This window comes from Motacilla alba, chromosome 1 (genome assembly GCF_015832195.1).
Source record: "Motacilla alba alba isolate MOTALB_02 chromosome 1, Motacilla_alba_V1.0_pri, whole genome shotgun sequence".
Classification (NCBI taxonomy): Eukaryota; Metazoa; Chordata; class Aves; order Passeriformes; family Motacillidae; genus Motacilla; species Motacilla alba.
The window spans coordinates 35,021,495-35,048,795 of NC_052016.1; the positions used below are offsets into that span (position 1 = coordinate 35,021,495).

General features: G+C 40.0%; 1 protein-coding gene across 2 annotated transcripts; it reads right to left on the bottom strand.

Moving 5' to 3' along the window:
* Positions 1-728: 728 nt before the first annotated feature.
* Positions 729-25,611, bottom strand: SPICE1 (spindle and centriole associated protein 1). Of its 2 annotated transcripts, none has more exons than XM_038147651.1 (17): positions 25,441-25,534; positions 24,944-24,991; positions 23,706-23,800; positions 19,694-19,796; positions 18,810-18,931; positions 17,162-17,247; positions 16,720-16,862; positions 16,330-16,470; positions 15,301-15,566; positions 11,941-12,072; positions 11,191-11,338; positions 9,514-9,738; positions 7,117-7,502; positions 5,585-5,756; positions 4,113-4,215; positions 3,703-3,781; positions 729-2,903 (listed from the first exon to the last, which is right to left on the bottom strand). In XM_038147651.1, the coding sequence occupies exons 3-17, from the start codon at positions 23,718-23,720 to the stop codon at positions 2,850-2,852; spliced, it is 2,175 nt and encodes a 724-aa protein (XP_038003579.1). In that variant the 5' UTR covers positions 23,721-23,800; positions 24,944-24,991; positions 25,441-25,534; the 3' UTR covers positions 729-2,849. The 2 variants fall into 2 exon arrangements, with proteins under 2 accessions (XP_038003579.1, XP_038003588.1); XM_038147660.1 differs by having other exon boundaries at positions 731-2,903; positions 23,654-23,800; positions 25,441-25,611.
* Positions 25,612-27,301: the final 1,690 nt, after the last annotated feature.

Sequence of the window (27,301 nt, forward strand, 5' to 3'; positions counted from 1 at the left end):
TGACAGCCTAAACCTCTGCCACCTACTGACTAATGGAAGATTCACCATCATCACACATGGACTTGGCTTAACCCTCAAATAGCAAACAGGAAGTGGATAGGGCATGGAGATGGGCTAACACTTGAAACGTAGAAAGAAAGCAGCAAAAGATGTCTGGATCTCACCCTCCAGATTTGTGACAGGAAACATGGTATCTGAAGTGATCCAGCATTATCCCTTTCAGTTGGCAGCAGCTCTTTGAAGACCAAAGCAGCTGCAGCCAAACCACCCAGCAACACAGGATTTGTGCAGACTTACCCTTGTTGTGGCTTCTGACCAGACATTCCTGCTTTCCCCTCCTCCCTGCAGCTTTCCAGCCACCTGCTGCCTCTTTCAGCTTTCGGCTGCTATATATATTCTTTTTAATCTCTCCTGAATCCTGCCTACATTTTCTGAAGGGAAGATGAAACTAGTTTTTTTCTAAGGAAGCAAGTTCTTTGGGATGTCAGGCCATTAATCTTTTTTAGCTTCCCTTCAGCCATATTTGAGAGAGGGAAGTGATCTGAAAGGCTGTAAGTTTCTACAAGCAAAAGATCACAGAATCATTGAATACTTAGAGTTGGAAGTGACCCACAATGATCACCAAATTCCAACTCCTGGCCCTGCACAGGACAGCCCTAAGAACCACACCATGTACCCAACAATATTGTCCAATCACTTCTTGGACTCTGCCAGGCTTGGTGCTGTGCCCACTTAATACTGATGCTGAGAAGACAAATGGAGTTGCTTTTTTTTTCCTTTTCCTTCACTGCTGGGACCACGAGACAGAAGGATATTACAGCAGGGTATTTCACTGAGATAGAGCTAGGAACAAAAACCTTGCCTTGCTGCGGGGCAGTGAGAGCAGGGAAGTCACTTAGATGAGACTTGAGGTCAGTATGAGGCCTGACCAAGCATACTTTTATGTATATATGTACACACAAAGAAATATAAAATCTGATTGCCTGCAACAGGTGTGCAGGAACACTAGTTCCCTGCAGGAGCAGATGTCAATCTCATGAGAGTCAGCATTTCCTTTCACACAGGTACAGGCCAGCCTGCTTATTAAGCAGCAAATCTTGAGTTGGTGAGTTGAATTCTAGCAACAGCTGCAGTTTGTTTCTTAGTCTAGAACAGACAAAAAAACAACCCCCGCATTAAACTCCCTGAACTAGCAGTTTCTCAGACACTGCCTCGAGCTTTACTAGCCTTCAGCATTCCAGAAAACACACTTCCATGACATCCCAGGGGCAGCTCATTTCTAACCACAGAACACTGTGTGACCCCAGCCTGAACCTCAGCAAGGCACAGGCTGTGGAGGAGATGGTGGGAGGTGACTGGAGACATCTGGAGTGGAAGTGTCCCTCCCACCTAGAGACTTCCAAGTTAAAGAAAATAGATGACTCAAACGATTAATTCCAATCCTGCATTCTAAAAGGAATTCTCATTGATTCCAGAGTATTTGTAGCAAACATGAGTAAAGGCAACAGCATTAACTTGTGGCACTATGGTTATGTAGTCCCATCCCAACTGTGGCATTGCTGTCTCTTGATGAGTTGAGGGATTTCTTCCAAGCAATTTTAACTGTTATTTCACAAAATACAGAAATATAAACTTTCTTCACTTCCCATTGGAAAAATAAATCATTGAAGTGTCAGTGAGTATTTGAACAGATCCTCTTTTGAATCCCACTTTTTTTTTTTATTTTCTAGATCTGTTTAGAAGAACCCTTCCTTTACAAAAAACAAAACAGAACAGAAAAAAAAAGCAGCATGTTTTCTTCATTCTCCTATAACTGAACTGACTGAAAGGACAGAGGCTGGCTCCACCCTATCATTACCTTTAGGAGGAAATTTCACAGTTAAAAAAAAAAAATCTAGTTTTGAAACTTGCAGCTATTTTCTTTCCCAGACTTGCAAATTATTTTCATTTTATAGATCTCCATCATAAATGTTTTTGGCAATGTTTACTACAAGGTAAGGAACAGATAATGAAGCATTTCCTCATAGTCTTAAATTTTATAGGTAATCATTGCTAATAAAATAATTACTACTTTAAAAAGTCAAATAAAACCAATATAAGAACCATGGCCAAAAACACACAGCAAACCAGCTTAATACAATTATATGTATCAGTTTTCTGTTATATCAAAGACCACATACTTTAGTACATAGCAAATAAAGATTCTGATTTTAACTTCAAATAGTCACTTTATATTTACTATAAAAATATTAAATGATATTTTTGAAAAGCAATCCTCCAGTCCAGATGCAATCTTTAACATGTTAACTGCACAGAAAACACAATTTTTGGGAGCAACTGTAAACCACAGAAGGAATAAATTCTTTCTGATGCAAATCCTTATCCACCAGAAACAGACTGGCTTCCTAATCTCCTGGTTCCTTTTCAATGCAGGTACCTTCCCTCATCTCAGTTCTTCCTGACATTTTATTCCCACATCTTGTGCAAATAAACACTCCAGAAAAGTTTCACAGGTGATTTCTAAAACCTCCTGCCTTCAGCGTACCTAACAGAGGTACCAAGGTGGCTCACTTGTAAAGCTCCAGCAGCCTGAGTTTACAACCTCCAGAAAGATTTTTTTGGTGAAAAGGTGTAAGGTTACAGCAGTGTCCAGCTCAGAAATTCATTCCCAGGGCTTCCCAGAGTACTCTGTAGGGCACAAATATAGTAAGCACACAGACCTTTCCACACTAATGGCACTGACATGAAAACACTTCAGAGTTAAACTGCATATCTGTAGAGAGAGACTGTGATTTATTTGTAGTTCATTAAAAAATAATTTAAAAATACAAGACTTGAGCTCAGCTCCTTTACATAACATGCATTGACAATGCAAACCATCCTTCTTCTTTTTGCTTTTCTACCTGTAAAAGAAGAAACCAGTTGAGATTCATATATAGTAAATTTCCCATAGTGTGTTAGGACTTTTGTCTGCCATTAGCACCATGGAGGGAGTCACACCACCTACTTCAAGCCACACCTACCTTAATAATTTCACATTTCCCTTCTAGGGATGTACAGTTTCCTGTCAGGATAGCAAATCCTGGACCCTAACTCTGTTCTCCTTATCATGCCTAATTTAGGTTATTTTGGACACCAGGAAATAGGTTATTGATGAGTCGTCATGGTTGCTTTCAAGCCTATAAACAGCTCTTATGACTGGTTTATCAGTCTGTACCACTGCAGATCTCCCTGTGAAAGCATCTCACCACAGGCTATCCTTTTCTTTGCACATTAGGAGTCAAAAATATAGATTGTGGCTCTCTTTACATTTGGATTTACTCATCCTTCAGCAACTGACTTGTGCAACAGCTAGGTAAGAGCTTGCTTGCCTCTTGACTGTGGCTTTACCAGTACATCAGAATCATGGCTTGAGATTCTCTGGAGCCTCGAGGGAAAGACTTCCAGAGGTTTCCAGTTCCAACACACAAAGATGCCACAGCAGAAAAGGGTTACTTATAAACAACTATGTGGCAGAAAGGAATGCATGTCACTAGTTCTCTTCTTACCAATTGTTTGTAATCCAACCTGCCACTAACTGATTAATAATAGCCTTGAGATATTTAAAACAGGACAGACCTCTCCTTCATTCATCTTACGATTATCTTTCCCATTTTATGACAACATATTAAAATTTTCTGGCTGAAGATTTTTCAGTCTCACCTTTGGTCTTTGGCTGACTGAAGTTAATTTGGCACTTTCTGACGCTGCACTTAAAGGTCTGCTGGAGTCTCCTACAGTCCTGGAAATATTCAAAATAAGATGTAAAAAGTTAAAAATTGAAGCAACTACTAGAATATTACCTCTGATCCTGAGTTAGGACCCCTCATCAGCAGTCTTCAACAACCCATGTCATCTGTCTTGTGTCAGATTGCACATATTTTAAATACAAACATAGGAAGTTGTGAAAAAGCTATTAGACCTTTGTCCCACTTGCAGAATTTAATGTGAAAAAGTATGGGAAAATCCACAAAGCCAAAAAACCAAATGGCAGTTTCTCCATTGTGCTCAATTTCTGCCGCACAGGTAATAAGGATACTAAAAACATGAAATAGTAAAGGGTGAAGTTTTACCTTCTTATACTGGTCATACTGGCATGGGGAAGACTGTCATCCTTGGAGCTGTCCGCAGCCACTGCCATGGGAACGGGCACTTCAACTGGCCTCCTTGCATTTTCTAGGTGATAAATAATTGCTTGATTCTGATGAGAACACAGCAACATTGCACAACATTCATTTTGTTTTACTGTTTTTTCCAGAGGCATCACAACCTCTTCCCAATTGCAGAGATATGCAGACCAGAAATAAAACATCAGGTTAAACATCAACCTGACACTCACTTTCTGAAAATGACTGACAATGAAAGCAGAGACTCAGAACAACTACAGACAATGCTCACATATATGGTTAAATTTTCTGTGGTTTTTGGCAATTACATGCTTACAGACTTCTGATCTCTTATCTTTGTTGCTTTAAGATTTTACTTACCATGCTGAATTTACAACAGCCAAACAAGCATTGAAAGTGTTATGAACCGACCCAAGAGTCACTGCGTAGGCACCTGCATGCAAATGCCCACACCCTGCTCCACCCTCCCCCTTCTTCCTCTCTCTAAGTCCTTCCCCCTGTATACATCCTCTGTGGTTTCACAAGGGGAAAGGACAGGTGTCTCACACAGAGCATGTGTACATTGTCACATGCAGTTCTGCTTGTAATGACAGTAACTTCATGAAAAGATAAACAGCCCTGACCTCCTGCAAAGTAATCTTTTTTTATAGTTACATATGGCAGCTAATCTATGAATCTTGAACCAGCAAGTATATTCCCTAAGCTAATCTACCTCTTTATATGACTGGAAGCTCCAGTTATTCCTTTCTATTAGCACAGGCAGTAACTCAGCAAGACAGTCTGATAGAAAGAGTACCAAGAAGACAGAAACTAAAATGGGGTTGAGAATAGGACGACCACTCTGCCGTAAGTTTTAGAAGCCTGATGTAAATGGTTTAGTCTTTTTCACCCAAGATTCTGCACAACAGAAGACTGATTAAAAAACCCAGTGCTGACCACCAGAGATTATCCCAGAATCAATTAAGTTGAAAAATACATCACAGATCATCAACTCCAACCTTTGAACACCACCTTGTCAAACAGACCAAGGCACAGTGTGTCACATCCAGTCTTTCCTTAAGCACTTCCAGGGATGGTGACTCTACCACCTCCCTGTGCAGTCCATTCCAATGCCTGACAACCCTTTCTGTGAAGAAGTTCCTACTAATGTCCAAATGTAGCACTTGCTCTTCAGACACAGCAAAGATCAGGTTTAACATGAAGCACAGTCCTTGCAGCACACTAATTACTAAGATAACTCTAGCAGAGGTTTAGCTGATACGTTTTTAGCTCTCTGAAGTAAGAGGTGTTTGTACCATACAGGCATTAACAGCAAGTGTAGTTCTGACCACAACCACTGATCCACTAAGATAAGGACTCGCCAAAGGAGAAACACACTCTCTGACTAGTCTTTGTTTCTCCTGAAGCTGGGTACTTACCAGTGTAATTCAGGGATGGGGTTGAAACACCAGACAGCATTGGAGGGACCATGTCAGCTGCAGCTGATTTCTGCTGGTCTATCAACTGCAACAGTTTATCCCGTGCTTCTGTACTCTGGCGATTCAGCTCTGCTATTCTTTCCTCCAAGCTCCTTGATAACATGAGATGACTCTACTTGGATAATGGGATAATTACTTCCAATGAAATATTTACAATTTTCACCCTAACAGAGGGCATACAATATTTCAAGTACTTCTATGCATTTCGTTTTCAAACTGAAAGTGAATATAATTATGTAGCACTTCTGTGAAAAATCTGATTTTGGCCCTTTACTGTCCTGTATCTAAGTCTTCAACTGATTAAACATTACAATAATTTATACTGGTCTTCCCTCAAGTAGGAAAAATACAGCTGTTGTCCATATAATTTGAGAAAGAAAAAAAACCCAAGCCCCCACCCCAAAAAACCGCCCCTAAGCCAAAAAAATCCCAAAAAAAACCAACAACTGCTTCCCCCCGAAAAAAAAAACAAAACCAAACAAATCCAAACAAACCACCAAACCAAACCAAATAAACACCCAGCAATTAACTACAATTAAGAATATACATAATCAGAGAGACCCATTCAGGAAGGTGTGGAGAAGCAAAAGCAGGTGTCTAGCAGAAGTGTCCTGGAACTCATCTTTAAGCCAGGTTTTGATTTCTTTGACCTCTTCCCCTCCCTGTAACTAATTGCTTCCACAAAACAACACTTACTAAGAGTTTGCAGCACCTTGTACAACCAAATGACTAAATACTACACAGCATAACCCAAAGTAGAAAGTGACAACACTCTCAGCCTACATTTAAAATGAAGAAATTAAAAATCTTCAGGATCCTTAATTTAACAGTCAACCAGCTACTGTGATCGAAAAAAAGACAATAGCAAGGGCAGGGATGTTTTTGTGATGTGAACTTCACTCACTGGGATCCTACTGAGTGACTCCTTAGTTGCAGGGTAATTTTTTTTCAATTAAACTGAAGCCTTCAAGGTCTCTCCCAAAATCTCTGATATTCTCACAGAAGAGGACTGACAAGACAGACCCAACAGCCACATACACTATGATCAAACATTTGCAAAAGATGTACTTGCACTAACTTCAATCTCATCTGCTTTTGGATCAGAGTAGCAGAGGAGATGTATGACATGGCTTTAAATATGCGTTTTACAAGCTTGTCAAGAAGCTGTGGGTTGGTGCAGTGCTTTCACTGCTAATAGTATCCAAACTGCAGCAGCTTGGATCACATTGCAACACCACCTCTTTCACCTCTTTTTGCAGCATAACCTTATAACCTTCTTCAGAACCCATGTACAACGTAGGCCCAATATGAGAAACTACTGCTGATTTGCTTATGGAATAATAATAAAAATAACAAGTCTCCAAGCAAACAAATAGTAAGTGACAACATGAAAGACCAAAAAGCACCAGTAAACTATGGGAAAGCAGAGCAGCAGAAAGGAGATCAGCCTTCCTTTTCTGTTAAATTCTAACCTGTCCTTGTGAAGAGTCTGGACTAGGATCTGCATTTTGTGTCAGGTCTGGCTGATGCAGACAATCACTTCTGTCTCCAGGGACACCTCTGAATTTGCTCAGTTGAGCTTTAATGAGAGCATTCTGCCGTGTGAGCTCAGCTATCTGTCCCAGCAGATCACCATTTTGAAGGAACTCTTCAGCTGTACTGTTTTTTCCAGTGTCACCTGGGCAGGACAGATTGGTTTTCTCACGGGAACTCTCCAAGTCTTTGTCTGCAGGAGGAACTGGTTGCCTTCGAGAGGTGGGGCAGTTCTCCTCAGCTGTGCTCTGTGTCCTCAGGGAGGAAGGTAAACTCCTTTCCTTGCACGGCTCTCTTTCAGTAGACTGGGAAACGGCTGCAAACACTACAAACACGAAATAAAGGAACAGTAAGGACAGTGACACGAGATCCGCATTGAGGAGACTAAGAGTGACTTTATTGTATCAGGTTACGAATAATCAAGCAGGAATTTGAATTGTAACATCTGGCCTGAATGGTGTTACGGTACTGATCAAAACCACTCTATGAAATATCCTGCTGTAAGAACTCACTAGGTGAGTATTTCCTATTGCAAACAGTCTTACATTTAAATGATTTAATTTGAGATTGACAGAGAAGTCACTAAGAAGATACATTGTTTTGAATTTCTTAGCTGACAGATCAAATACTATTTCTTAGTTAGTCCTCCATTTTTGAAAATTCAGTTACATTACCTGATAAACTAAGTTTTTGTTTCAGTTATCATATTTATATTGGGTTATTAACAAAACTTTCATGATACTGAAACAAAAAAATACAAGACTTTTGGCATGATAATAAACTAACTACTTAGCCCCTAAAGAGGAAGCACTGTGGCCAACAAAAGCAGTCACATATTTTTTTGTGGTCATCATCAGCAAAGAGATAACACACCACAGAGACACAACTACAGTTACAGCACTGTCTGCTGCTACATGCTAAGTTCAACTTGACTTTTGTGACCAAAACCAGATTTTCTATGCTTCATACACCACATTGCTCAAGAAGCAAAAGCTAAAGCTTGTGAAGGAATGGGCTGAGATGAACACTTAAAAATTTACACTCAAGTGTGTTTTATGAAGCTATGAGCATAAAAAAACCCATTAATTAAGTTTAACATTTGTTGGGCCATTTAGCATCAGTCTTAAGAGAGGAACAATATATTTTAGAGAAATCTTGGAATACAATTCTGCATTGCTGTTTCAAATGACAGAAGACATCTGACAGTTCGCAATGGGACTGAAACCAGACATTGCTCTTTGTAGAACAAGACCTTTCGTTCATTTCCTCCAGATTGTTTATGTACCTCCTCACAACACAGCAGCCTACCAAGTGGCTGAATTAGATATAAACTTTTAATTGCCCAGACAACTCCTTAAAAATCAAAAGGACTTTTGGTTATTTTTCTGACTTGGAAAAGGCCTACAAAACACAGCTGAAAATGAGGAAAAAGGAGGAAAACCCCAAAACCCACTCCCATACCCCCCTTCTTGTCAGCCACCATCAATCTGGCCATGGATGTAATTATCTGCCTCTCTACAAGGGTGTTATCCAGGGCCCTGGCATGGCCAGTGGGACGCATGTACTTCCAGTGACAACTGCAGCAGGAAACAGCTCAGTTTTAGAACCACAGAGTACTTCCTTCTGCTCACTTCAGTAAGGAAAAATGAGAAAAACCTTTCCTAATCACCTTGATGAACTTTCTTCCTCCCATGAACAAGAACTGAGCTATGGATACTGAGACAAGACTGAGCTACCTGGTTGTCTGGAAACACAATTTCACTCAAAATTTCCTCAACCATTCCCTGTGTATTGAATGAAACCCTGTGGGAACCTGGCTCCCACAGCGTCCAAAAACCCCTCTGCTGGGAAGACTGGCTCAAAGCAGGAGCACACAGCCTACAGACATCCTGTTGTGTCTGCAACATTGCAGAAACAGAAGTTCCAGGCTTCAGTGGTCTCACCACTAAAGGTGATGGAGGCTGGATTACACCATAAGCAGATGGAAATCTGAAATTATGTGCTGTAGGTCATAGACAAAGAGTTTTAGCAATCACACAGATCTGATAATCAAAATGAGTACAGAATAAAAATGTCAATCTGGATTGCCACTGGCAGGACTGCTGCCAGCAGATGGAAAACAGGAAGTGTAAAGGCTGTCTAACAACAGACACAGCAACAAAGGAAATGCATATCTGGGTGCAGCAGTAGGATATTCCAGCTATAGGGCAAATATGTCTAGGCTTACAGATAAAAAATTTTCCATGGAAAATGCATCTTCAGAGGTAGTGTGAAATTGAAACAGTAACACACAACGTAGACTCCTAAGTCTACTGCAGTCCACAGAGAGATCTCACCATTCTGGAGGGACGACAATTCCTGACTGCTTTTCTGCTGTGGTGGGGACAACAGCACAGCTGGCTGGAAGATGTGAGCTGGGAAGCTTCTACCAGGTCTCATATCACTTGAGGCACCTGGCCCTGGGTGAAACGTGAAAGGAAGTTCTTCCTGTGGAAATTTCAGCATATTTTCCCTATTGCCTGCTTCAGTCCTGGGCTCAGAATAGGTCAAATTAGGTTTTTCTAAAGAAAAAGACAAAACAGGGATAAAAGTTAAGCAAATGAACAAAACAAACCAACCAAACAAAAAAAGGAACAAAAACTACTTATAGTGAAATAGTAGTGTAGGAAAAATATCAGTAACAACTCCTATGTCCAGACTCCTGAAAAGACAGACAATGGTAGAGTATGTTCTACACCTTTCTTCTGATGTGCAGGTACAGAAGTCTTTCACTCAAGCAAATTATAAATCTTTACTGGCCATAAGAGCAAGAAGAACTCTTACACGTAGCCTCACAATTTCAGAACAGTAGCATGAGATCTGTTTGTAACTCATGCACAAGACTTACCGATACATGACTTGAACTATCTGAGCTGCATTTGGCAACATTCTCTTGAGAAAATCAACTTATGCACTAGTCCTAATCCCCCATATTATAAATTTGATGACAACAATGCTATTAGAAAACAATTCAAGGCTTTTTGAGCTCTGCTGATCTTACTATCATTTAATTCAAATGAGATGTCTCTTCAGTTTCAAAAAAATATTCTTCCTTTAACTAAGGAAAATAAGGAAAAGATTTGAAAATTCTAGTGCTGCAGAATAAATGAATGTGAAGTTTGGGTGTTAGGTTGGGGGTTTTTTGAGGGGTACTTTACTTTTCTGACTGTCTGGATTTTATATTTTGGGGGTGGTTTCCTTTGGTTTGCTTTTACAAGGCATGGGTCAATCACATATAAAAGGATCTGGTATGTGGCTTCTTCTGAAGAAGAAAATCGTTCCAGGAAGAAAGCTTTTAGCTACAGAAAGATTCATAAAACCAACATTTAACTATGGAATACAAGTAACTCTGAGAAATATTGGGATTCACAAGAAGTTACTGACCTTGGGAGCAAAAGCAATGCATTTAAACAACTGACCAGGAAAGACAGCTGGGAGGAAACTCAGTGGTGAAAGGTGGTTAACAGTCCAAGGTGAATCCTGTTTGGTTAGTTTGGCCACCCATCTACTGGCTCAGCTTCGCCTGTCTCCATGTCACACATCACTCAGCTGGTCACTGCCCTCTCACACAATCACAAACACAAGTGACACCTCTCTGACTGGCTGGTTCCCGGCCTCAGCTGCTGCTGTGCTGGCCAGCAGCGACCTCCAGTGTCTTATGGAAGAACCAATCTCAGACTGTCAGGCTGCTCAGCAACAGGAAGCTGAGATCCTGATTCTGTTGGGTTTGACTTCTTTGGCTTTCTGGGGTTCTTTTAGGAGCCTCAGAAAGAAACTGATTCTGGAAGCCACCTTAATGGGGGAAAGCTACTCTCCTTGGCTCGTGAACCTATGGCCTGTGAATTTACAGAAGTGACATTCACGCTCTTGCAAGAGGTACTTGTACAAGCAGACATCTAATAAGTACCAGATTTTCCACTACAGGGGTAAACTAACAACTCCTCTTTCATCCTTCACACATTCATTGTACACACCTTGGCTGTCTGCTGGGCCTCTGCTTGCAATTCCAAAATGTTTTGGACTTTGTTCTTTTTCAGGTTTTACCAAAGGGAGGTCTTTAAATGCTTGTGTGAGACACATCAGCTTTTGATCTGTTACTGTCATGTATTGCTGAAGTTTCTTCTAAAGGAGGAAAAAAAAACGTATACAGAATTACAGGAATTTGTATTCTACCAAAATAAATTAGAAAACTATATACTACAAGAAGTCCTGAGAAGAAATTTGGCCTCTTAATATTACTGCATGATTCTGTAGGATTCCAGTGAGGATTAAATATTATTTCTCCATGTTTCTCATTTATAAATAATTTGTTTTGCCTTTTCTTACTCAGGACATTACTTCCTCTCTAAGGTTCCTTAATTGCATCATTCCCAAATGTAGCCACTGATCAAAGCTACCTCCACTGGAAACTAAAAAAAGGAAAATGCAGTATTAGATCTACTCATTGTGCCAGTAGTGTTAACAGTATAGAAGTGTGAAAGAAGATACCTAAATTTTTAGATGGATAAAGGTCAGTTTCACAGAACCAGCACTTTCTCAGGGTTTGAAGTTAAATAAAGATAAACAAACAACTTTCCAAACATTTCATACTCATACCTGCTACTGTAAATCTCAGGCTCCTCACTCACTTTTATCCCTTTCTGTTTATGGTTAAAATCTCCAGAACAGAGCTCAGAATTCTAACACGTAATCCTGATGGGTAAGAAGCAAGGGCGGCTCAGTACCTGCATAGTAATGTTTTCTTCCCTTACTTGAAGAACCTCAGCAGTCAAAGCATCAATCAGTTCTCTGTGTTCTTTCAACATCTCCTTCTGCTGCTGCCTAATCATATCTTTCTCATGCAGCTGCATTTCAGCCTAAAGATGGAGAAAAAAAAGGAAAACTTACTATAAACCAATACAGACTCATCTGAAAATAGGTATGAGTCATGATAACATCATAATGTAATAGCTCTTCCCACTATTGCTAAACTTCATTACTTTTTATGACAGAATCAAATTGTCCGGCCTTGAGAACTGTCAGAGAGCTTACTGTTTGTCTTTGATCCCCCAGGACACTGTAGGGAATCCTAGACATCCTTGTTCTTCTGCCTTTACAGCTTTTACAGGATGTAACTAAAAGCATTTTCTCTCTGCACAGATACAGCTTCTTAAGTCACTGAATCTTCATGCAGAAATCAAATAATTCCAGGTGTGCTGATGCCTGTCAGTTTCCCAGGTTACTTGTGCCTAATCTTTAGTTTCCCTAATTCATGAATGAAGACAAATTTGACTAAAGGAGAACATACTTGCTTTCTAATGTTTTCCATCAGAGAGAAAAAGTTCTAGAGGGTTTCAAAAATATGATAACTAAACAGCTCTGCATACACATGATGAGAATGAATAAATATTTTTGAGAATAACTCACAGATACTGCCACTAGACAGGCAGATACACCTCCCTTAAGTATATGAAAGGCAAACCAGCAATTTTCTGTTTCCCTTCCACCTGGAGAGAACAGGTTTTTTTGTATTGATCCAAGTGAAGGATGCTGGCTCACAAAATGGATAAAAAATCCTGTACCTGCTGCTCTCTTTTCAGAAATCAGACAGCACAAAAGAAGCACTTCTACCCTGATAGCAGTGATGAAGCTTCTGATGCCTTAGATCATTTGGCATCAGAAGCTTCATCACTGCTTAGGTGTATCTACTAATACAACACAGCACTAACCTAGTCCTGGAGGAAAAGCTTCCAAGCAGCTCTGTCTTACATTTATGCATAGGGAAACCATCAGGGTAACATATATTCCTATCCCCAGATAGGATTTAAGTCTGGTATACCCTGAAAAAAGTGTTTTCATCCCAGCCCACTGCCAGGTGTGGCTCTAATCATGGGAGCTTTAACACTGCACCAGAACATGCAGCAGACAAGGAGAACAGAGCAGCACAGATACAGGGAATATTCCCATACTCTTTTTGTCTTATGGGTTTGGCAAACAAACAGCTTCCTTAGCAGAATGAGGTTGAGGAGGGAATGATTAACATTTGGAAGGTGATCTAAAAATTAGTTTAGAAACCAATTAGGATTTATCCATTTCCCTTTAAGAATTTCATATGGTTTTGCAAACACTTCAGAAGTTTCTTTTTCTCTAGCCTCTTCCATAGTCACTATTTTCTTCTTATAGGTGTTGGTTTGTTAATCACTTAATAAAAACACTTTCATGGAAGATTCCTGAATTCAAGTTTCTCTTCCTACTTTTTCAATACAATTTTGAGAATAAATTAGGCAACATCCTTTACTGCAATCCTTCTGATTTTCTGCAGCAGAACTGGAAGGAGAGGAAGGGAATCTCTAAAAGCTTTGAAACCTCATGAAGACTGACTGTCTAACTGACTGTTTAACTAAAATCAGGGGCTTTCTAAATATCCCCTGCAAAGTCATGTTCTTAAAAAGCACTGCCAGTTACAATTCAGGCATTGGAATTCTGCTAACTCTGTTGGCTAGGCAAGACAGATGGTGCACACAAGTGCTTGATCAATGTCTGGCATCACAGGGACCAGGTTTTATGAAACACTCAAGACAAGCTGGGCTTCTTCCCAGCAAATTCTCAAATTATAACTGTGATTAAACCTTCCTGAAAAGAAGAAAAGTCACTTTAAAATATGAATGCAGTATCTATCTCAAGCAAGCCTCAATACAATTAACCACATTCTGCAGCTTGAGTGACTTTGTAATATTGCTTATTTAAGAATTTAGATAGTAAATTTGTGTGTGTGGAAGACAATTATGCAAGCAATCAACTTCAGGAAGGATGGAATGGTAACAAGAAAAATTATGAGAGTAGCTGTGAAAGGCATCTGAGGCTCAGAAATAACTTATTTCTGTAGAAAAATTAAAGACAATCTAAATAGGATTATAACTACAATTACATTTATAACACAAACTTGATGCTATTAAATTGATGTATTCCTAATAAACAGAAGACATTCTACTGAAATTCTAAGATCCTTCCTTGTAACTGCAAAAGAACCAAATTTAATTCCCTGCTTTGGTATTACAATTTTTAAAAAATGAAGCGTTATTAACTGGTTTTAAAACACAAGACTTTCTCAGCTGAAGTCTGTCTTCTGATGGCAGCTGATTTTCACTCTTGGATTGATTATTTACTATTTGCTTCCAGGACTTAATCAAAGTAAATTCTTCCATAGAGATTAAATAGAGAGTAATACAAGGATTAAGTTATTATACATCTGGTAAGAAAAAAAATAGAATTTTAAAATAACATGGATTTCCCCCTTTCAATTATTATACCCTCTGAAAAGGAACAAAAATTAGAGAGTTCCACATTCATTAGAGATCTATTACCTTTGCTATGAAATAGAGCATTAGCATTTAGATAATATACTCTGCTGCCCCTATTATGAGTGCAGGAACTGTCACAAACTGGTTTAAAATGCCATATAGACCAAATGAATCTGTGAGGCACTGCTGCCTCTGGGATACAAATGAATTGGAACACTTTTTGTTTTTCCTTTTCTTTAAAATAAAACCAAACAAAAACCTTCCACATGGCACACAGGTGATCTTCTTTATGGAATTCCATTAATTCCCAGCTATGCATTGTTACAGTGAGCACTTCAGGTCATTCTTGCTTAAGGTAAAGTTTCTGCTCTGGATAGTAAAAGAGGACTAAGGAATCCCTAAGGGAAAATAGGGGATTTGGGTCCACTGCTGTGGTGACAACAGCATCACCTTTGGGAGCCAAAGGAAGAAAATGAATTTGCAAACAATGCTGTAATTATCACCCTGCTACAACTCTGAGTATATGTAAATAAGAATTTAAAATTATTTCCATTCGTATTTTCTGCCCTTAGGCACAGAGACTTTCACTGCAGTCAACTCCTCCATTTTCACTAGGGATACCAATTCCTAACCAACCAGTTCCTGACAAACCAAAAGTCTTAACTCCTAATTGCATGCATAAGCAATGATAATCAGAGTTCTATGTAAAATGCTTGGAAGCCAGAAAAGACCAAAGTTCACATCTGTAAAATAACTTCACACCCTTCTTCATTCAGTCTCCAGGAGCAGTTCTAAGTCTCTCACCTCTTTGAGGTAGCGCATCAAGCGACAGAGAGCATTCACCAGTGACAGAGTAAACCCTGACAAGCCTTCACTTCTCTCTTTTTTTGGGACCTCACGACCTGTACATCGCTCATATTCCTCCAGCTCATGCTCTACTTCCTGGATCATGTGGTTGAGAACATCTAGGCTGGATTTGTTGTCCCTCTGAAGGTCAGTCTGGATTAAATCAGCTGGAGAATCACCTCTCTTCTGTCTTGCAGAGCTCTGTGCAGCTTGCTTTCTTTTCACTGAAGGAGAAGAAAAAGGGGTCGTTGGAATTTCAGCTTGTATAGAGATCTTCACAGTACCAATGAAATTGCATTGTTTACTGAAGTAAATCAAAGGAAATGCCCTCTCTTGCCATAAGATGAAACAGACCATCAAAGAATGTCTCCCAGTTATTCCAGCTATTTTCAGATCCTAAAAACCACATTTTTTTGCTGCCACAGTAGTATCTCTCAAGCACAACTGTTTGGTGCTTTTATCTTGGATATACTTGTTTGTACTTTTCTCCTTTCCAGCTAAATGCATGGAAATAGTTTGCTAATGAAAAACATCAGCTGCTTTCTCATACTCAGTAAGCAACTCTCCTTTCATGTTACAGCTTGCAACTGATGCCAGTCCCCTCATAGAAACACATAGAATATGGGGACTGAAATGCATCCTTAATCTGTGCAGCGCAGAACACAAATTGTATCAGAACCAGAGAAATCCTGTACAGGAGAGGACTCCATGGGCAGCAAGGTAATGGGCAGCCTCAAAGGGCCGTTTTTATGGTTCCCAAATTCCCATGGACTCAGCTTTGCCAATGAACGTGCAAAACACAGGGGAAATACACTAGACAAGGAGCTGTGGAACACCCAGCCTGAAATATGCTCAAGACTCAAGGACCCCCTCACCAAACTTTGGTATTAGCCCTGCAGTGACTTCCAAAAATCCCTTCCAACCCACATTTTCTTACGACATTAAGGACCTTGGACAAAGGGTATTTTATTTTTAAAAGTACTTAACTCTTTGCTGCAATTTGCTTTTGTTTCCTTGAGTTTGGGTTCAGCACTTGTCTCACAGTGTCAATGGAGTCTACAGACTCTTCTTCATCTTCATTCTGAAGTCTTGAATGGGTTCTCTTGATTATACTGGTAGCATTGAGGGCTGATGTAAACACAAAACAAAGAAAAAAAAGTACATGTGAAATATTTCAGGCATGTCCTTAATGTATTTCAGGCATGTCCTTAGTAGTATGTTCTAGAGTAATTTTATTATAAGAGATGGCTTTTTAGTCTGAAAATACATCTGAGCCAAATTAGCATACATTTCTGTCTGACGCCCACCCAGGAAAGGAACTCCAGATAGGATCCTATGAACAACTCAACAACCTTGCTGTGATTTGGCAAACCCAACCTGACTGGTCCAATGAAGGGGAAACAGTTGTTGGAGTCCGAGGCACATTTGATTCCTCTGGTAAGGTGGTTTTTCTCACATCCTTTTCAGCCCACAATGGAGAATTCACCAAGGAATTTTCTTTTCTCAACAACCGAAGTAGCCTACATTCAAAACAAGAATAACAGTGAATTGTAACAGGACAATGGCATGATTCCAGATTATCTGTCTTGACAGAGCTCCTAAAATTATCTGCAATTGCTCAGGTGAGTTCCCTGCTCACTTTTATTCCCAGTAACGTTCAATGTTACAACAAGGCCCTCCCCTGGAATTCTGAGATCAGGAAAGGAGGGCAAAGGAAAACAGAAGAACTAACTCAACTATACCCATTCAGCACCCTTTTGACTCCACCTGTTTCCAGCATCAAACAGGTGGAAACCTGAATGGATGTATTTGTCCTGACCTGTCAGAATTGATCCTGGATTTGAAACCCAAAACATCATGGTGTCCATCTTCTGATGATGCTTCCTCTTCCTCTTCATTAAGAGGCTTCTCAAGAGACAACAAAGAAAACAGAATTCAGAAGTTAGAGACCAATTTTATGGAATTGTTTCAAGGAAAAAAACAAAAAAAAAAATGTTTTCCTCTTCCTCCTGTAAACATGCTTAAAATAAAAATACCACACAGAAAAAAATAAAATCAAATCCACACCCCTTTGTAGGAAGTTCTGGGGGATTTTAGTACCTAAGAAACACCGATACCAACAATTGCCTCTGAAAATAACACAGCAAGTGACTAATTCAATAACCAATTATAAATATATATAGAAATATATAGAAATCTGTATGATTTATATTAAATATGAAAACCCATGCCAACTAGAAGATAAAACAGAAGCTGGTAAGGCTGTACCAAAACAGAAATATAGCAGGCAAAATATGGAAAAGCAACTCGAATCCATACCATTTGCAACATTTCAGTCATTTGACATTACAAGCTAAACAATTTCATAATGAGACCTGCAAAACTACGTTTATAGTCTGTGTGTAAAATGCAACCAAAACAAAATACAATCCTATGTACTACCATTTATAGCTAAATGCAAATAACCAGATTTGGAATTAGGGTTCCTCAAACTACCAGGTTTCTGAGCTGCTGGGTAGGTTTCACCAGATAGCCTATACCTGTGATTTTCGTAGGCACATAAGAACTCACAGAAGCTTGGCACACAATCAGTACATGTTTCTTTTAAAAATTTCAGCTTATCCAGTGACAGCTTGCATCCAGTGACACGGCTTACAAAGGTGCTGCAGTTCACTCCTCATATTAAAAAAAAATTGAGAAACAAATGCCACACTAAAAAACCTAACACAGAAGTACCACAACTCAGATTACAAATATTTTTGCAAGATAGTAGGAAATGGAAGTAGAGAACTGTGGGAATATGACACCATCACTTTTGCTCCCAACAGCCTGTTTGGTCTTCTTCAGAGGGAAGTCTTCTGGGAGCATCATTTGCCTGTTCTCAAATCCCAGTGAGCATTCCTGGTACAATATGTTATTAAAAGAAAACAGAGCACAAAGGCAAACTAAATTCAATTTTAAACAATTTAAAAATTGCTTACAACAAATCTGAATAAATGTAAAATAATGAGAAATATTAAAAGTTAAATTTGTAGGAGTCATCAAGGCTGTGAACTGGGATACAAATGGCTGTGTCCCCATATATGCAGACATAATTGGTAAATCAGAGACATATTCTGAAGTCTGGCAATTAGTTAAGTGACACAGAAGTTCTTCTCTTAAACTGTAATCACATTGTACTCTTTCTGAGAATTCCAGAATTTAAAAGGAGGGCATGCTAATATGAGAGAGCTTCTACGAGACAGAATGATATTTGTTTCTCATATCTGAGAGTTAAATTAAAAAAAAAAATCACAATTTCCAGAGTCTCACAAAATAAACTCACCTCTGTTTAATCTGGTCTTCTATTAATGTTATCAACAAAAAACAATTTCGTTCTGCTTGGAAATTCTTATCTTTGAATAGTCTTATTTTGTGCAAACAAAAAAGCCACGGGATGTGTATGCATGGAACAAAATATACATTACCTGGGAATCCATGACAGATTCATTAAGGATGGAAGGCTGACTGGGAGGATGATTTTTTTGTACAATGGGTCCTTGAGATGATTCTAGGTCACAGTTAGGAGCCATTGTTACATTAGGAAAACCTAGGGGAATTAAACAACACAGGGAAGAACACAGAGGGCTTGGTCTGTACTTCTGTTGCAGGACTTTGTACTGAAAATCAAGCTCCCCTACTTCACAAGAAAAGGGTCACAGGGATGTCACTTTAAACAACAACCAAAGACTGACCATAGGGTTAATTTAATACACTGGGCCACAAACCCAGCTTTTCTCCTTCCCCCCTGCATAAATTCACTCATGCAGAAGCAGCTTGCAGGATCAAAGTCACCAGAAACAAAAGAAAATGGCAGCCTACAGAGAAAAACCCCTAGGTTTAAGATTTCATACACAGACAGCCAATCCTGCCTTCCAGCAGCACAAGGATCCTCAAGCCAAATCAAGAAAAGGAAAAGCTGATATTGCTGATAAATCTTCCACCACATCCAAGAGCAAAGAGTCACCTCATGCAGCAATGAGAATCAGAACTATTGCAGCAGCTCAAACAAGTGCTCTGCACAGGCCAGTAGCCTGGCTATGAAATTGTGAGCATGGAGGTGTTTCAGAGCACATGATGTGAAATTCCACAGTGGACCCATACAGTGGAATAACCAGCCATCAGTCACTCTCCCCTGCCGTGGGAGGTGATAGCCTCACCTGTGTTTCATCCAACAGGAACAGGATCAATCACACCGTGTTAGACAAAGAGATGAAAGCAGTTAAAAAGAACGCTTTGCAAAGCAAGACTATTCATGGAAAGCAAGGAGATCATCTTAAATGTGCTACCACATACAGATGAGATGTGCTACCTGTTCGTGTGCGAGGAGCATCCTCAAGCAAGTCTTTTGCCACGGCCATAACCTGACCAGATCGTTCAAATACATCTTGCAAATGGTACTGATCAGACAGAATCTGAAAGTACAGTGCATAAGGAAACTTTACAGTGAGCAGACCGATCCTTTCCTTTTTTTTTCCCTCTGGTATTGTTCCTCTAAACAGTTACCAAGAGAACAGCCAACAAGAGAATGTTTGCAAAGTTGGTATTGTGCAATTAGATCCTAAATAAGGTAGATCAGAACACCATACTTCATTCAGAGTAACTAGAATTTATACTGTTTTTCTGAAAAATTTAACAATTATTACTTCTGAGGCCCCCATCAGCACTGACTCTCCTTAGAACAAATCCTTTCTCTCTCTTCTCCTCCCAGCCTGACAGAAGAAGCTGTGTATTTATGACATGCTCATCAAAAAAAAAGACATATATATAGCAATTTATAAAAAAAGAAAGCATTCCTCAAATAATTTGATCTCAATGTTAAGTCATAGAACACTTACCCACATCTGACACCCAAAACATGTACTATTTGATATTTAAACCAATTCAAGCAGACTTGTTTCACTCAGTCTTGCCTCCTGAAAATCCTACCTCAAACTTAAGCCACATACCACCAAAAGTTCCAACACAGGTAAACACAGCTGACTACATATGGCATCAGAAGATATTTTGGGAATCTCCAGAAAATACAGCTTCTGTATTCAAATTCTCTCTCCCAGAGTCTCTCCCTAGTATTTGAAGTCCATCAAAACAGGTGCCTCCTAAGGAAGGATGTCTTGGGAGTGCAAAGCAAGAGGCATCCAGTTATCTGGAGCCAAATGGAGCTGACTGGGGATGGGGCTTTGTGAGCAGAACACAACTTAGAGCTCCTCACTGATGCCTGGTTTTATTCAAAAGCTGGAAATTGAAAACTAGTAAAATTATATCCCACAACCTGGGGAGAAGGTAGATATTCTTAAACACCTGAGAGGAGATATGTAAGTGACCTCCTTCATCATAGTTCATCAAATTGATCCAGAGACTGTGAGTACTTCCAAAGACCTCACAGAAAAGGCTCATGTATGCACTCCTACTCAAAATTTGAAAACTGACTGGCAGTTTTTGCTCCTCCAGGAATCATAAGAAACTGTTCTGAAATGGTTTCACAGTACTCTATGCTGTTATCTCCACAGAGCTCTTTTCAATGTCTATCGGTAAGTTTGCTGGCTTACATTTAGCCTCATACAAAAAATTCTAGGCAATGACATTCCACTTGTTTCTCCTCAATCCCCTATTTTACTACATGCTTTGTTATGTCAAAGTATTCCTACATATCTGAGTGTCACGTTTTTCTAGTCTTTTGAGCTTGCACTGCAGTAAATTAGACTTCTCATAATAATTCTCATAGAAAGTCAGTGAATATTCATCTTTCAAGCACTTGACAGATCTCATTTTTCAGACCACTGTTCCATTTTCACATCTGATACAAACTAAATCTAGTCTTTCCATCTGACATCAAAACAATGCAGGTTTTTAGATAAAGTTATTATACCAGATGGGCAGAAGAAAAAAAAAATGTAGAAAGAAAAAAAGGAAAAAGTTAATATGAGTAATTTCCTGAAGATAATTAAAATTAGAGTGATATATGTAATCAGACAAAAATTATCCTAAGTAGTTTGTTTTTACCCTCTTCACTAGATCTTTTTTGGCATCAGCAGGTTCCTAAGCTCTACCCTTTTGCTGAATACGTCATGAACATTTTTAGAGCATTGCTCCCAAGGTAGATTAGCTCACATTTGCTTGTGATGAAAAGAAAAAGTGGTATCGTCTTGTAACCCATTTAGGCCCATTTACATGCCCTGAACAAAATCACTGAGCAGTGTGCTGTGTATCAGTTTAGTATCACCTACAAATGTCATTAAAAATCACCTTCCCTCCTGTTTTAGACTGTTATCAAAGCAAATAAAGTGGACTCATCCTAAAATCTCTCCATTACAGTAATCCATTTACCTCTACTCTTTGGTGCAATGCACTAACATTTTTTCAAAAATAAGTTGCTACAGGACCAATCTGCGTGGCTTCTTCAAATTCACAGTCCTAAGTTTCAGAGTAAACTCGTTATCTTTTCATTCAGATTTTTATGCAGACGAATCCCCAAAATATTAAAATTTTGCTTATCTATTTTGTAACTCTTTTGTAATATCTGTCTGTTCAACACATATCTACATGAGAAACAACACTAATAGCAGCACCTTCTTAGCTTCTGTCTCTGAGTCTTTTGCAGTTCAGCAGGATTCAAGAGGCTTAGAAAGTTACACTCACAGCACTAAAATAAAAAGATCACCAAGGTAACAGAGACAAGGAAACCATTCTCAGTAGTTGTGCTCTACTGGGAGACACAGAGTCTCCACAGTTACTCTGAACAGGACCTGGCAATTAACAAGATTTAAGTTAGGGAGAGGTGAAAATGGTAACTCTTTCTATTTTGTTATTCTGTTTTGGTTTTGTCTCTGTGTTTCTATCTCTTTCAACTTGCTTGGCATCATTTCCTTTTGTCTTCTTTTCACTGATTCAGAAGTAAACACAGAGTAAACTGAATAAAGTAATCTCGTAACTATAAAGGGGAAAACCACCCAGGAGGATGTGATATTTGCACATTTGCATTAGAAACAGCAACAAATATAGAAGACCATTTCCTAAACAAGAGTTTCACATCTGCAAAAGAACGAAGTCACATAATAGGCAGCCCAGACAAATATTAGAAAATATGGTCTAATCTACCTTTTGTGACATAACTTATTTCTACATGGAAGCATTATTGAAACTAGGCTGCATTAGGGAAAGTCATGTAGAGGTTCACAGTGTTTCTGAATACGCTGCGGAAATAAGCTTGGCAGAAAAGTACCAAAGTAAAAAAAGTTCAAGTCTGAGGCTTAATTAGCAAAATATCCATAATACAAAAATTCTACTGTGATTGCAGAGAAACAGGGGTCAAATAGAAAACTAGGTGGTGATCTTCAGTTCTAAGTACTTCCATTTGTCTACGCTTGAATGTTCTCAAGAGATCAGAAAGCGACTTCCAAAAAATTACAAAAGACAAAACAATGAAGATTGTGATGGTTAGTACACTGCACTTTTACAGAACTAGCAGATCATGTTTATTTTGACTGCTAAGTGAACACTGTTCATCATCACTCTTTACCAGCATGAACAATTCTCAGTGAGTACAGAGGTGTGAAAGCCAATTTTCAGATTAGTTTTTGTAACACATGGCAAGGAGCGACCTGCCATGTCAAAAAGGAGATCTACCACCACTTTTCAGTGACAACTGTTCTCTCTGTTAACTAGGCTTAGGTTTACTGCTACAGTTCAATATTCAAAAGCAAATTCAATAATATATTTACAGTCAGAGTGCTTTAGACTGCAGAGAACAAGCTTTTCAATCCTCAGATGATAAGCTTGTCAGCCATAGCTCATCAATCTTTGTTGTGTCAATTTTCCTCCCTTAACAACTTCTTGCCCCACCCTTTCAGCCCCCTTTCTCTGTTTAAATAAACAATGTCCCTCCCTGACAGAAAAATGTTCGTGTTTGCATCAAAGAAAAATGCCAGACACGAGGAAGAAAAGGCAAGCTGGCAACAAGAACCCAAAGAATACACATACTTTTTACAACAGCTGAACTCTGCTAACAGTTCCTGTTCAGATGAAAAGAGGCCTGCAGAATTACAGAGGGCACAGCCAGGCAACCCGGGTCAAATGTGCAATTCTGTGTAACAGCTGGATTGTCAGACAGTCCACTCCAGCCACTGCAGGCATGCAGTACACACAGCATGTGCACGTATGAAATCAAGTTATCCAACAAGAGGAGCAACTGTGGCTTCCATGTGCACAAGCAGATTTCCAGGAGTGCTGCAGATCACCTGCAGCAGGCTGCAAGCGCAAATTTAGCTCTCACCTCACGCATCAGAGCCAATTTCCTTTTCTCCAAGGAATCCACATCCAGTTGCCTTTGCTTCTTCCATTTTCTGTTCAGTGCTTTCTCCTGGAGCTCCAGATGTGCCAATGCTTTGTTTTTTGATTTGTGTATTTCACGACGACGGAGCTACAGAAACATAAAAGAAATCATTTCAAAAATCAATCTTAAGCAAAATTTGCAGAGCAAAGCTAACAAGCTCTTCTTGATATTTTCATTCATGCACTGAACATTATTTATGTTAACTTCACAGTAGTGCCAATGACAACCTCATAAACATCCCCAAGTGTAAAATGCCATCGGTATTGCCATCTCAATCCCATCCAAATTTAAAGCAGTTCCAAAGGTGAATGGGAAAATTCTCAATTTCTGTCTGCCTTACACCACTAACTTGGCAAGAGTTTTCTCAGCTGTAAAGGGAGGCAAAGCCCAAATACTAGCACCTGTAAGGTGCATAAAAAGACATAATGCGTTTTCCTGATTTAACACTTTCAGTCACTAGACATAGTGTCTCCCTTCTTATAACAACTGGATTATATACAAATTATATTGTTTAAATACAAATTAAAGAAATTAAATGTGTGAGGTGCTTACTAGAGTCTCTAGAAGCTATCAAGGCAAACACTTACAGAATCAGGTCTTTCTCTGCTACTGTGACCATCTGTCCTGACAAACCTGTCAAAACTTTATTATAATAGCTCATACTGCCTCTTCCATCCTGGTAATTAGTAAAGAAAATGTAAATACACATCTAAATACATGTAAATCCAATGCAATTAAATAAATATAAATACAAATGATCTGTTTATTGCAAAGAATTCATGTACTTTGCAATCAACAGATCACTCAGTAGATAAAGAAATTGTGTCAAACTGTTTAAATGAAAATTGAGGATTTTCAGAATTAGAGAGGCTCTTCAGACAAAGCACATCTTTCAGTCCTTCCCAGCAAGACCTTCAAGTAATCCACTGACCTTTCATGTATTTATGTTTTTATGCTTTTATAATGGCACGCAAATTGTTGAAATAAAAACCACAGCTAGTGCTTCCCAGTGGGAATACGAAACTGAAGAACACCAACTGCTGGACCTAGGAATGCTCAGTATCATAAACAAAAAGCTAGCACTAAAGAGACACCATGTTCAGAAGCTTGAAAAAGAGATTAAACATTGGCAGAAAACATCCCCGTAGGCATGGTGAGCACTTTTTATGTTAGAAAACCAGCTAAATGTCCTTGCCACAGGGACAGAGCAGTGACTGCCATGAAACTTACAATATCCTCAGGAGTTGCACGGTGCACTGTCAAATCATGGACGGTACTCTGCAAACAGGAACCAGGGAACACGTCAGGGGTTGTAACTAAGGGCAAACTTTTTTTTTTAAGTTTTATTAAAAAAAAACAAAAAACCAAACCACAAACAACTTTTAAATCGCAGTATAATTAGCCTGACACTATCATGCTGTGCACTTTCATGGCGCTGCAGAGCGTTCCACCCTCGGCGAGGCAGCCGCCAGAAACGAGACCTCCACCAAACCTGAGCTTGTTCTTTCCCCAGAAGAAGCAGGAGGCTTGGCCTCTACCAGGGCCAAGGAAACCAGAGGGGCCGTGTGCCCCTCGCACACGCCGCATCTGCCCGCCCGAACCCACACGCAACCCGGGCGTCTCCAGGGCGCAGCCCCTGCGGAGGGCGGTGGCTCCCCCAGCCGCGGGCACTGAGGCTCCCGAGCCTTTTTCCCAGCGGAAGCCGCCCGGCAGCGGGGAGCACTTACATCCCAGTCCCGCTTGGCCGCCACCGCCCTTCTGGGGCCCTTCCTGCCGGCGGTGCGGGGCCGCGGCCCGCGGAGCAGCGACATCGCGGCCGCGGGAAGGGGCGGGAGCGGCGCCCCGACGGTACCGGCTTTGCTCGGCCCGCCCTGAGGGGAGGGGCGGAGCGCGGCCTCCTCCGCCCGCCTCTTCCTCCTCTCTCTCCACCCTTTCCCCCTCCCGGGCCGCGGTGCCGCCGTAGGAATGGCAACGCGGCTCCTGCTCCCCTCAGGCTTTCTGTGAGGGAGCAGCCTCTGCCCCCGCCTCCCTCAGGGCTGCAGGGGACACCCCCTATTACCGCCTCCCTTAAGCAGAGCAGTGCCCTGGCCGCTCCGGCCCACTCCACGGGAGCTGCTCCTGGCGTTGTCACTCGTCTTCCGTCTCGCCTCGCCTTTATTTTTCAACTCGTTCACTTCGCTGTTATCTCTCCTCCGTGCAAACACCCTCCAAAGATATCTCTCAGTGTCCTTTTGAGGAAGCCTTGGAATTTTCCCCGTGTGAAAATGTATCTCAGATGCTGTTACAGGTGGTTCAGAGCAGACTGTCACACAAGCCATGCAATTAAGGTGATACGAATTTAAAGAGGGGCCCTTCTTTAAATTTAACAAACAGATCTCACTAGCTGTGCCACCGAGGAAAGGTGTACCTCGGTAGCCACAAGGAATTCCTGGTTTCCGTAAAGCAACGGAAACCTGGTGGTTCTGAAATGAGTCATTGAGCTTACAGATGGGTGCAACTTGCTCCCTACAGATTTACCCCATTACATGCAACAGACCCTCCACTTCCCTCCACACAGGTGAAGACATGATGTAATTACTCCAAAATGCTACAGTTAACATTTTTTATTACAGTGTGAACATAATATTTTGTCTGTGGAAGCTGGAAAGTGAAGGCATAAGGTTTATCAGCTTTTCATTCAAAACTTTTTCCACTTCACCAAGATTTCCTGGTGCTTAGGGTTCCCATCAATGCAATTCTGGCTTTACCAGCATCAATGTAAAAAGATTAATGCGAAGGTGGAGATGGTAGTGGTTAGTGTGTTGAGGGAAGGACTTGTTTTGCATGTGATACAAGGAGAAGATGGAAATCACAAGGGGAGTAAAAAGCATTTGAGAAATACTTTCAGCAATTGCCTCTAATGAAGAGCTGCAAATGTGGAGGTTGCACCTTGAAACCTTCAGTTTCCATCTAGACACTCAACATAGGTACCATATGCACCTGAATGTGATCATCATAGTTCACCCTGTGGGAAGAGAGATCCATGCGAGGCAGTTCATTAATATGTGTTGGTCTGAAAATTTGGAAGCCAATAGCATAAATCAAGGGCACATCTGGATTTCTCTCTTAACATGGCTTTAAATTGTCTTGAAGAACAAGACCTACTGAAGAAAAAAAACAATAAAAGCATAATTGCGTCATTACATCATCTGTTTTGAAACCTCTTTAACCTCTCTGCTATTATTAATTACAATCAAATACAAATGTTAAATTCCTAATACAAACAAATATGATACAAGCCAGAGACAATTCTCATTCAAGTAGCGCATTCTCAGACACTTTGCCCACGTATAAGAAAGGTTGGAGCATGTTCTATCAGACATCTTTAAAGCCTGTCTACATTTCACTTCTCGTTATTCTTCACGCTGCATTTTCAGCAGAGTCTGAAAATGTAGCATTATCTCTGCAGAAGCCAGCTGAGCATCTACAGCATCTATTAACTTGCAGAGGAGCTTACATAAGACAGAGACTAGATATGCAAACAGTAATTTTAAATCTTCAGGTTTCCAAACAATTTGGTTTGTTATACATTTATGCTATTTCCCTTTC